Source organism: Pangasianodon hypophthalmus, chromosome 10 (genome assembly GCF_027358585.1).
Source record: "Pangasianodon hypophthalmus isolate fPanHyp1 chromosome 10, fPanHyp1.pri, whole genome shotgun sequence".
Classification (NCBI taxonomy): domain Eukaryota; kingdom Metazoa; phylum Chordata; class Actinopteri; order Siluriformes; family Pangasiidae; genus Pangasianodon; species Pangasianodon hypophthalmus.
Window position 1 is genome coordinate 7,327,788 of NC_069719.1, and position 12,434 is coordinate 7,340,221.

At 38.1% G+C, this 12,434-nt stretch overlaps 1 protein-coding gene across 5 annotated transcripts in view; it reads right to left on the reverse strand.

Annotated features, from left to right (window-relative positions):
- Positions 1-12,434, reverse strand: part of zgc:103755 (uncharacterized protein LOC449988 homolog) — a 65,880-nt gene that overhangs the window by 49,406 nt on the left and 4,040 nt on the right. For 2 of the 5 annotated variants that reach the window (XM_034308363.2, XM_034308361.2), the window contains exons 1-6: positions 7,461-7,619; positions 6,579-6,725; positions 3,844-3,983; positions 3,561-3,654; positions 830-991; positions 615-733 (exon numbers count right to left, since the gene is read on the reverse strand). In XM_034308363.2, coding sequence (XP_034164254.2) covers positions 615-733; positions 830-991; positions 3,561-3,654; positions 3,844-3,983; positions 6,579-6,725; positions 7,461-7,506 — 708 coding nt within the window. In that variant the 5' untranslated portion in view covers positions 7,507-7,619. Of the gene's footprint in view, positions 1-614; positions 734-829; positions 992-3,560; positions 3,655-3,843; positions 3,984-6,578; positions 6,726-7,460; positions 7,632-12,434 lie in introns of those variants that run through there. The other 3 variants (XM_034308362.2, XM_053237616.1, XR_008302535.1) reach the window with 2 other exon arrangements.

Consider the following 12,434-nt stretch of genomic DNA (forward strand, 5'->3'; position numbering starts at 1 on the left):
TGTAAAGTCAGCCATTCAAACAATTCAAGTTAAACATATTGACAGATTTTATTTCACATGAATGAACTCTAATCATCCTCCATTTCCTTGACAGAAAGTGAGGGCACATCTATCAAGCGACAAACCGAGACGAGATGAGAGACTACGAATGTGAGATGGAGGAAGGGGGCGGGGTTTCCAGGCAAAACCCACACAAATGTCAATCATTCCAGATTCACTTGTTGATGTTGGCATGTCTGAGCTATGCTGTTATAGAAAATAAATCAACACCTTCCCACCAATCAGATCCGAGACTTCAATAGTGATGAGTTAGAAATTATAATAATTATAGCTATAATAATGTGGTGTACTACTTACTATGGCAGTTTTTTGGACATAGTCAAGGTGAGACCATAATGTAATAATCTTCCTCATTAATTTGATTCATATCCATATACAAAAGCTTCAACTATCAATACTTATCAGTAATGATTGCTGCTGTTTACTTTCATATGCATCTTCCTTACGCACTTTGAATCATAATTTACGAACATATGGACGAAAACCCCAAACGGCATTCCTATGAATAATAAATGTATTTGCAGCTCCTTTAGAGTGTTTGTAGTGGTGCGTACCCTGAATGCAGGATTAGCGCCGAGCTCCAGCAGGCAGCGGACTGCAGCGGTGCAGAGGTTAGCAGCGGCGATGTGCAGGGCAGTGCCGAAGTCAAAATCACTGCAGGTGGCATCCACTTCTGAAACAAAGAAAAAAAAGGAAATGTCACCTCACTGTGAATCTGTGTCTGAGGAAATGTGGCATCGGACTGAGTCGCTCTGTCATATTCGCTCACCTCCCGGCTGAGACGCCTGCAACACCACACGGATGAGGTGAGGAACGTCGAAGTAGGCAGCGTAATGAAGGGCACTCATGTTGGTCCAGCGGCTGCGCAGAGATGGGTCTGCTCCCAGAGATAAGAGCTTCCGGGCAAAATTCGCTGCACTTTCTGCATCACCTAAAAGACACACATCAGGAGATGCAAAGCCCTTTAACCATCATGTTGAGTTCATTAGTGATAAAGTTCACATTATAGCAATATAATTGTCAATTTTCCCTCAAAATAGCCATTATAATCTTGGATTTTTACTCAACTGTCATCAATATTAAACACATTACTAGATATAAACCCACAAATCTGCTTCCCATACTTGGAGATCCTCCATGGTTTTGTACCAACTGAGTTAGTTAGTTACATTACATTTACATTTTACATTTATGGCATTTGGCAGACGCCCTTATCCAGAGCGACTTACAATTATCTCATTTATACAACTGAGCAGTTGAGGGTTAAGGGCCTTGCTCAAGAGCCCAGCAGTGGCTGCTTAGCAGTGCTGGGATTTGAACTCTCAACCTTCCGATCAGAAGTCCAACGTCTTAACCACTGAGCTACCACTTCCTAACTTAGTTAGTTAGTTAGTTAGTTAGTTAGTTAGTTAGTCTTTTATTGTCATTGTAACATGCCACATGTACAACGAATTTAAAGTGTTGATCAGTTTAAGGTGCACAGTCATACATACATTCAACTTTCAACCATATAAAAGAAAAATGCTAAGTAGCATAAAAAGATAAAAGAAATACTGTACTAAAATAAGTTAAAGCAAGTTAAAAACAACCAAACCCACCCTCATACATACTTCCCACCTACTGCACATTCCCGTGTAAGCAGTGTTTTATTGAGTATAGTTATGGTTGTTGAGTGTAGTTATGGTTGTAGGATAAAAACTATCCAAGATTAGAGTATCAACTTTTAGCTAGTTGCCAACACAAAGTTTAGTAATGAACCAGGTAGTTTTGTAATGATAGATTTATGACAAATCACTGAGAAGTTCACAAAGTAACTCAAATAATAAACTATCACTCATGTATAACTGTCACAAACGCAATATTGATTTACTAGTAGTTAGGCAGTAGGCATTTAGCTAAGTAACTGAGGTCTTTGGTGTACGCTGACAAGTCTGAATGACGTGAGAGAGTTTCCAAGGAGTATATTCATGTAAACTCTTAGATCCTAGAATTTTGAGTTAATCTAAAGGTGTTTTAAAATGCCATTTTAAATAGAAACATTTATCAAGCAGGTTTTGCAATGTAAGGAATAAAACATAGCAGAGTGTGCTGCTATAGAAAAACAATCAACAATGAGGTGGTGTGGTGAAGTTTTTTTCCAAATACAGCACATTCCAATGTGTTTTCTTCCTCTTATTCTACAGCAATATGCCAATGTCAACACGGTTTCTCTCTCTCATAGTTAAGAATACAAAAAGACGTAGATTGTCATGTTACTGAGAAACCACAAAGCCCTGTCCTGAAGAATTTCTCATGCTTTACCTCTATCTGTTACAAAGCACAGACAATGGAGGCTCCATCCAAAAACATTAAACAGACATCTAATAGAAAACTTCACCATCTCAACAATTACAAATGTGATTTTTATATATGTTTCTCTGAATTGTCCACCATAGTCCCTGTGTTAGTTTTTACTATAGAAACATTAACGCATTAGAACAAGTGTATAATAAAAACCTGTGATTTGTAACTGAAACTGCTGTCAAATTAATCAAGATCTTCTGACCAATCAGAATTGAGACTTCATCACAACAGCGCTTTGGCGTAATGGTAATTACACATCAGTTAGTTTTAGTCCACTAATTTGATTGGTCAAGCAGAATTCCAAGAGTGCTTATATTCAGTATAACCGCACTGGGAAGTATCACTGTGTGTATCACTCCGCTTGTCTGTGTTCGCCGTGTAAATTTTCCACTTCCTAGTTCGATACGACTAGTACAGCAGAGTCAGCGACATCATCAGCGGACATAGCAAACGATACTTTTTTTTTTTTTATGAATGTAACTTTCAACTTAAAATATGAAAGCTCATCAGATGGAGACGAAAAGGAAGAAAGGACGCCAATAAAGTGAGTGTATAACGTGAGCGTAGGTTCTTCGGGATCTATTTACGCTAATGGAGCAAAAATAAACAGAACATTTGGCTATACTGTGTCTGAAATGTCACTTAATTGATATTAATTTCTTGTTTATAGAAATATTGTACAAAGCAATATTCCACTAGCAATTGTGCAGTTATACCAAATATAGGAACGGATGTGATCAGTTATGGCGGATCACAGCCTTGCTGATATTCACTATAACTGATTCTTGCTCATGCGATATTGCTTAAATATATCCAAGACAATATGACGATATAAATTAAGACTTACTGACATCTCATTTCTGTTTGCCTGTGACATAATAGTAGCTAGTTTACTAGCAGTTAACTAACTGGTTAGCTTTAGGAATGGTAGAATGACAAAGACATTTTTGTTGCTCCAAGGGTAAAAGTATTGACCTACTTGGTGGTTACTGTAGTAGTTTCTCAGTCATTAACAAAAACTAATTAATTTACTATTCTATATTGATTATTTAATAGCTTAGTATTACATATTAAGATGTATTTTCAACAACAGACACTCAAAATTCACACAACAAAACCAGTTTTCAGAGTTCTTGGCATACACCTGCACATCTCACCTATGCCTGGTGCACCAGCTTTGCAGCAGTAATGCAGCAGGCTCATGTCGGTAAGACCATCTCTGTCATTGACACCACAGCCTCTCTTCAGAATCTAAAACATGAAGCACAAACACAAGTCTAATGTTACAAGCTAGTCCCAACCAGGAAGAGATGATAAACTACCCACACACGCACACACACACACACACACACGGTGCAAAGGATCACATTTCAACACAAACTTGGCATATGTATGAGTGGTGTGTATGTTTTTTAACAGCTGCAAAAGCCAAACACTGACCTCGTTACCAATGAGTTCTATGTTCTTCTGCACTTGAGGGACCCACTGCCTGAGCACGGCGAACAGCTCGGGTACTGTGGTACCGGGATCCAACAGCACAACCCTACACTGAGGATCACTGGGGTCAAAGAAAGAGAAATCTGCAAAACAAAAACAACCAGATTAGTGCAACTGCATCTGTTAAGCTGACAAGCTTGAGGAAGAAGGAAAAAAAAATAAAAAATCAATAAGCCCAGTCCATATCAAATCATAATCGATTGTAGGAGACTGCAGAGAAGCCTGTTGATCCATATTATGTGAGACAACTAATTTGCATTGAATTTAACTGAGGTCTAGGATTAAATAAGCAAGGTTTTAAAAGGGAAACTTTCAAATTGCTATTGACAGCAAGTCAATTAGCATTAGCACAAAAATTCTTGAAGAAAACAGGGATTAAAGTAAAAGAAAAATTAAATAAAAAAAATTCCTCATGACTGAAACTTTCTCGAGTGAGGGAAGTCCCCCTTGGATGTCCTCTGTCTGGAAGACTTTCCCATAGTGGACTTTCCCATAGTGGAGCTGATACTGGAGACTACTTCCATAACTGTTATACAAAATGTCTCCTTACAGAGAAGTTGACGATATCAATGATTATACATTGTTTATTATAAGGTTTGGATTATGTGTTGCATCTGCCATGCAAGTCCCTGTGTATCAGGTTTATATTAATAAACAAGATCTTTATTATAAACAGTGTTGATTAATATTCTATATCACTAGCTCTGAAAAGTGTGCCATATATAATTTAATTCAAAGGTTTATATTAATGAGATATACACACACACACACACACACACACAGTAGCAGTAATGGTGGTAGTAGTGGTGGTAATAGTGTTAGTAGTGTTAACAGTGGTGGTGGTGGTGGTAATAGTGTTAGTAGTGTTAGTAGTAGCAGTAATACTTCCTGGTTGGGGCTGCCAGTAATGGTGGTAGTAGTGGTGGTTGTAGTGCTGGTAGTAGTGGTGATACTAGCAGTAGCAGTGGAGGCAGTGGTGGAGGTAATAGTGTTAGTAGTGGTATTGATAGTCCTAGTGATAGTAGTGATGGTAGTAGTAGTGGTAATAGGGTTAGTAGTAGTAGCAGTAGTGGTGGTGGTGGCAGTGGTGGTGGTGGTGGTAATAGTGTTAGTAGTGGTAATAGCAGTGGTAGTACTGGTATTAGTAGTGACAGTAGTGGTGGTGGTAGCAGTAGCAGTAGCAGTAGTGTAAGCAGAAGTAGTAGTAGTAGTAGTGGAGGCAGTGGTAATAGTGTTAGTAGTGGTAATAGCAGTGGTAGTACTGGTATTAGTAGTGACAGTAGTGGTGGTAGCAGTAGCGGTAGTAGTAGTGTAAGCAGAAGTAGTAGTAGCAGTAGTAGTAGTAGTAGTGGTGGTGGTGGTGGTGGTGGTGGTAATAGCGTTAGTAGTGGTAATAGCAGTGGTAGTACTGGTAGTAGTGATAGTAGTGGTGGTAGCAGTAGTAGTAGTATTGTTAGTAGCAGTGAAAGCAGCAGTAGTAGTAGTAGCAGCAGCAGTAGTAGCAATAGCGCTAGTAGTAGTGGTAATGTTAGCCATAGTAGTGTAAGTAGAAGTAGTAGTAGTGGTAATAGTGTTAATAGAAGTAGTAACATAGTGGTAGTCATGGTAGTAGTACTGATAATAGTGGTGGTGTAGTAGTAGTAGTACTAATAGTAGCAGTAGAAGTAGTAGTGGTAATAGTGTTAGTGGTAGTATTGGTAGTAGTAGTGGTGGTGGTGGCAATAGCATTAGTAGCAGTAGTAGTAGTAACATAGTGGTAGTCATGGTAGCAGTACTGATAATAGTGGTGGTGGTAGTAGTAGTACTAAAAGTAGTAGTAGTAGTAGTAGTAGTAGTGGTAATAGTGTTATGGTAGTATTGGTAGTAGTAGTGGTGGTGGTGGCAATAGCATTAGTAGCAGTAGTAGCAGTAACATAGTGGTAGTCATGGTAGCAGTACTGATAATAGTGGTGGTGGTAGTAGTAGTACTAAAAGTAGTAGTAGTAGTAGTGTAAGTAGTAGTAGTAGTAGTACTAAAAGTAGTAGTAGTAGTAGTAGTAGTAGTAGTAGTGGTAATAGTGTTAGTGGTAGTATTGGTAGTAGTAGTGGTGGTGGTGGCAATAGCATTAGTAGCAGTAGTAGCAGTAACATAGTGGTAGTCATGGTAGCAGTACTGATAATAGTGGTGGTGGTAGTAGTAGTACTAAAAGTAGTAGTAGTAGTAGTAGTAGTAGTGGTAATAGTGTTAGTGGTAGTATTGGTAGTAGTAGTGGTGGTGGTGGCAATAGCATTAGTAGCAGTAGTAGCAGTAACATAGTGGTAGTCATGGTAGCAGTACTGATAATAGTGGTGGTGGTAGTAGTAGTACTAAAAGTAGTAGTAGTAGTAGTAGTAGTAGTAGTAGTAGTGGTAATAGTGTTAGTGGTAGTATTGGTAGTAGTGGTAAAAGTCAGCAGCCAGTGCTGTGGCAGACGGGTTAGCATGCATAAAGCATTACTGTAAAAATACATTTGCTTAATTCATGAGAGAAAACAGTTTGTCTTAACACATATGGGTTCAGCAAGTTCAACATCTTATTTCTTACAATAAAAAGAATTTCTTGTAGGATAACTACTAACTATTTCAAACATCGAACTCAAGATAGATGGCGAGCACCTTCCCACTCTGTCCTCCGTCTGGCGCACGCATACAGCTCTTACCACAGTCGGAAGGCATGGGCGCGGATGCCACCTGGTGAATAACGGGGCGAGCAGGAGCGTGGGAAAGAACACCGGACCGGGCCAGGACTGCGTCTTCTTCCGAGGACTCCTTCAGCACTTCCTCTTTAGTCATCTCCTCCTTCAGGTCTGAACACAGAGCAAACATTCAAAGTCTAACGCCTCTCAAATGCTCCAGACCACCATCCATTTGCATAAACAACAACTTTGTTTTGTTACACGGACCTTCACTGAACAGGAGAAATTTCATTGTAGATATAGATTACAGTGTGGACCAAAAAAAAAAAAAAAAAAAAAAAAAAAAACCCAAGCAAAAAAGTACAATCCTTTCTTTATCAATTATGAGGATCTGAAATAGTAAATAAATAAATTAAAAAAATCTACAACACCCATCTGTACAGATTTACTTTACAAACATATTTTTTATGAACTATTCAAATATTATGCTTATTATTTAAATGTGTAGAATATTTTGTTTATTTATTAGAGCCATATAGCTTTTTTCATTCCTTAAATGTACACTCACAAAACATTTAAAATATATATATATATATATATATATATATATATATATATATATATATACTTTTTTTTTTTTTGACCAGACAAAAGGCTGATATATAAAAGAAGAGACTAATAAATAATAATAACTTTATAATAAATAATAACTTTCTTAATGCTGGCCTGTGATTTCTACCACTGTAATATTATTATTATTATTTTTAATTCTCACACCTCACTCTGGACAAGCATGAACAGTAAATAAGCCTGAAAGCACAACTCCACATTAATTCCCCAAAAACCTCCTGACTAGCAGTGCTGAAAAAATCAATACCGCTAGCCCCAAACACTCCTGTGACTCACCAATCCCATACTCAAACTTGCTGCTTTCAGCTTCCTCCATAGACATATACGCAAACGGCACTGCAGTCGAGTTTGCCGAAGTGTAAAAAGTGCCAGAGTGAATAAGCTGACCTGTCTGAACTCTCCAGCGTCTTCCATTAACACTGTGTGATCAGTCACGACCCCTGAGCTATTTATGGCTCACTGCTGCATTATTCCTCTTACTACAACACATTTGACTTACCACCTATAAACTCAGAGAAATGTATGTCCAAGTTAAACAAAAAAAAAAACAATTAAAAGATGAATAGCATGCATTCAAAGAAAATATGAATTCAGAAGAGCTTATTGGTTTATTTAAGCCTATTAATTAGCCTTGGATTTACTTCTAAATCAGTGCTCAGGCTGTGTTTTGTGCAAATTAACACACAATATCCCTTTCAGTTAGTTTTAGGCAAGAGTATAAACTTTACAGAGAGCAAGAATTTATGGTGAGAAAGACACTCACATAAACGTCATATATTCCTTCCTTTTTTCAGGCATTAGCCCACGTTTTATATGTTTTATAAGTTACGAGTCTGGCTCTGTTATGCAATGAACTGCATGTTAACAAGCAAACAGTGTATTATGAAACAATATTATAAAGCTAGGCTTGTACAGTGTAACAATAATATTGTTAGAGACAATAATATCGTTGTCATGATATCCAGTGACATTGATCGCAGATTATTATTACCTTACCAGATCTGCCAACTATTATGCATTTTGAATAGGAGCTTTGTAAAAACATCTCCCCAATAAAACAAGAGAAGAGCCAATCAACATGTGAAACTGGAACGATGATCTGTGCAGCTGTTTTGACCTCTCGGGTATTAACAGGCACTTCCTGGAAGCCCCGCCCCTTTCCTCCACCCCATGTACATTTGCTTTCTGTCATGTATGTTCATCTTAGCTAACATTAGATAAGTATATATTTAAGATTGGTTTACTATAATTATTAGGAATATCACTGAACATTTTCAGCTGAAAATGGCCAAATCGGCTTTTTTAGCTTTCGGTCGAAAGAAAAAAAAAAAAAAGAGAGAAAAAAAGCTCATATGCTCATGTCTCATGCCGGCTCCCTCACTTTCTGTCAAAGAAAATGAAGAACATTTTATACTCGTTAATGTGAAATGAAATAAAAATTTTGGACTAATGGTTCTGGATGATCAAACTGTGTATCGTGATATTTTAAAATTTAAAATCTCGATCTGAGGGGGAAAAAATCAATATCGCACAAGCCTAGTTTCAACACCAAAACACGGGTGAACATGCAAACTGGAAAACATGCAAAGCTACTCTAATTATAGCTGAAATTCAAGCTGAACCTCATCATGTTCTAGTTGAAATTGTGTTAGTAACTATTTACCTCAAAAATCTCAACACATGCCACTGTAGTGAGGGAAAAAAAACAAAAACAAAAACAGAAAACCTTTTTGTTCCAAACTAGGGCTGTCATGCTAAAATTCCAGTTGCCTCCTTTTCATAACAACAAAACTCTTCACACACTGAGCGGAGAATACCTCGTGACAGTAGGGCTGCACCATTAATCGTATCGATCAGCATTTCTGCCTCCCACGATTATTTAAGCACAATCGTCTGCGATATTGATGGGTTAGCGAGCAGAAATCATCAGCCCTGTAAGGTTGCAAACTGTTCATTCTTCTTATGGGCTGAGGCTACAGATAATAAACCAAATCGCAATCACAAGTTAATTTTCGTCTCGACTGACCTATCGTGCTCTCTTTGGAAGTTCGCTACTGACCAATCGGTGTTTCGTTTTCAAGCACGCTTTGAAATAAGGTGTCGCAGAAGTTCACGGCTTCACACACACAGCGCAGAAGTGGCAGATAACCATAGTAAAGCACCCAAGATGCAACAAGAGGAAGGTAAGGGGCATACATGAGTTCCTAAAAAGGTGTAATCCTTCATTGTTTGGAAATATTTTGGGTTTAGAGAAAGTGATGTTGACCAGATCCAAGTCCTACACAAAGTGGGCTTCTGTGCTGTATCAGAGCCACAAGGTAACACAACAAACCTCATCCACCACCTAAAAAGCCAACAAAAAGTGCAATACCAAGAACGAAATAACAAGGTTAAAGACACAAAAGGCTTTAACCACACAAAATTCCCGGCCTTCCTCAACACAGACAGTAATAACGGCGACATTGCTCAACGCAACACTGTATTCGCCTGGCTCGCAAAGACATGCAGAAATAACGGAGGCAATCACGTTTCAATTAGCCAAGAATAAAAAATATTTTAGTTTAAAAAATGATCGGCACACGTGACAAAAGATACAAGATACCCTCACGCAGCTACTTTTCTAAAGTTGCTCTGCCTGAGCTGTAAACAAAATGTAGACTGGAATTAGAGAGAGAAATTTGTGGTGAATATTTTGCCGCCAGAGTCGACTTGTGGCCAGGCAGAACCGCGAAACCGTACCTGAGCCTGACTATGCATTATATTGACAGCGAGTTTTCATTTCTTCCCGCAAGACCATACAGCAGAATCTATTGCAGCGGGCCTCAAAGAAGCGATTTCTGCACGGGGTTTGCTTGAGGAAAGACTCATCTGCATTACAACGGATAATGCAGCTGATGTGATCAGGGCAGCCTCTCTGAATCCCTGGACAATATACATTTGGACATATATGCTTTGGACATATACTTCATTTAGCTATTGGTGAGTTGTGTTAACATTTTTTTCCCCTGATATCGTATAATTTATTTTGCCAATTTTATTAAAGGTGCACTTAGTAATTTTTCTGATAGTGCGCTGAAATCTAGCGTCATACAGTATGTTCAGCATATTTATTTCACAAATGAAAACGTCCACTTACATGGAATGAAAAGCTAAAGATAAAGTGAGTAATATTTGGCTGGTCATATGTATGCATTACATAATATATGCTCATGTATGTGCTCTCAGCACAGTGAAGAATAAAGCAGCAATTTCTATAAGACTGATATAAATAGAGTTTTCATCTCATGTGAGTGTACATAATTTGTAAACATATTAAAAAAAAAAAGGTAGCACTTTAAAATAATGCTCTAATTGCTAACATTAAAATGCATTAGGTATCGAGCTAACAATAAGTAAACGAATTTGTTTATCTTGGTCAATGTTTAGAATTTAGTATGTTCTTTGTTTATGTTTTGTTCATAATGCATTAATGTTAATGAATATAGTAATCTTATATAATCTTATAGTAAAGTGTCTAAATACTAGTCATTTCTTACTGTTTAAAAGTTTAGCCACAAACAAACAAAAAAACACTGAATGCACCTATAATTAACTGACAAAAATATATCAAATTAACAAATTGGGCCCACTTGCTGCTCACTTAGAAAGGGCCTGTGGCTCTGATAATGTTTTTCTGACAATTTTGTTCTGTAGAAAATGCAAAGAAGGATCCAAGAATTGACCGTACTGCGGCCTCTGCAAAAACCTAGTGAGCACCTTGTCCTACAGCTGGAGGCGCAAGAGGGAACTTTTGGCAGCACAAAAGGAGCTGAAGCTCCCCGAGCAACTCACTGAAGACAGAGTGTCAGGCCATGACAGAAAGAGTCATTGAGCAGCAGAAGGCCATTGTTCACGTCCTGACTAAAAAAAAAAGTCCCGGTGTCTTAGCCCAACGTGGCAGAACGCTGACATGCTGGAGACCATCAACAAATCCCTGCACCCTCTAGGCTTTTGTAAAGCCAGTTCTTCATCTTTTCAACTCATCTATCTTGAAAATTAAGGATGATGATACTGACCTATCAGGAGGGATAAGGTCTAGAATCTTGGCGTACCTAAATGAAAAATACAGTGACCCACAAACCCAGGCTCTGTTGGACATGGCATGTGCTGTAGATCCACAATTTAAGACGAGTTACACCGCTGAAGACAACATAACATCAATACAAGCCAGACTGAAAGCCAAGATGATGAAGACTGTGGCAGTGATGGTAATAGTTATTATATTAATCTGTGCTGTTGTGTATACACTAAGCCGAATTGTAATGAAAAAGTAAGTGCTGCACTGTGATCTATATAGTGATTTGATACTCCATACGTTTGTATTTATTGTCTTTTGTTTTGTGTGTACATGCCTCCCCCAGAGCCACCAGCAGAGACCACTGAGGATGCTCAAGCTGCATGCACTCCAAGGAAAAAGAAGACGTTAGGAAGCTTTTTTAAAGCAGCCTTGCAAAGTCCATCCAACAACCAGGAACTAAGCTTGTAGCTTGTGAGCTGCAGGTCAACCTACAGTCACAACCTGTGTGTGGTCTGATACAAAGCAGAGATACTGTTACCACACTGAAGATAACTTGTGTTATAACAGCTATAAGCAAGTCATTCCTTCACCAGCCTCTCTTTTTTTCTGTCTTGAAGTTAATAATACAAAAATGCAGCCTAGAAACTGAAAAAAAAAGAAAAAAAAATGCAAATCCCCTCGTGACCTTCCCACGGGATAAAACTTAGATACAGCATAACTTTTAAATATTTAACACCCATCTCTGTTTTGAACATCTGTATTTGATTATACATGCACTCCTTTAAAATTAGGCTATATAAAATATAAAAACTCCTTTAAAATTAGGCTATATAAAATATATAAAATTAATTTGATAATTAATCACCTTTAATTGTCAATTTATTTGTCAATTCTTAAATGAATATGTGGAGAGTGGATTAAGGTCCTGACCCAAAACAAGCAGCCAGTCAAGTCGATTAAAAAGCCAATTCACTCAGGTTTGTTGATGGTGGAGTCGTTGGCAGCTTTATGTCCCAGGATGCCCTCATGTCTGTGTTAGCTTCTGGCTCTCCCTTTTAGTTATGCTGTCATAGCTACTACTGCTGGAGCCCCTGCTTGCACTCTGCACACAAAGTACATTTTCCTTAACCATTACGGGACAATAAGCATACCTAATAATCTCTCTCTCCCTCTGTCTCCCTCTGAGCTACACA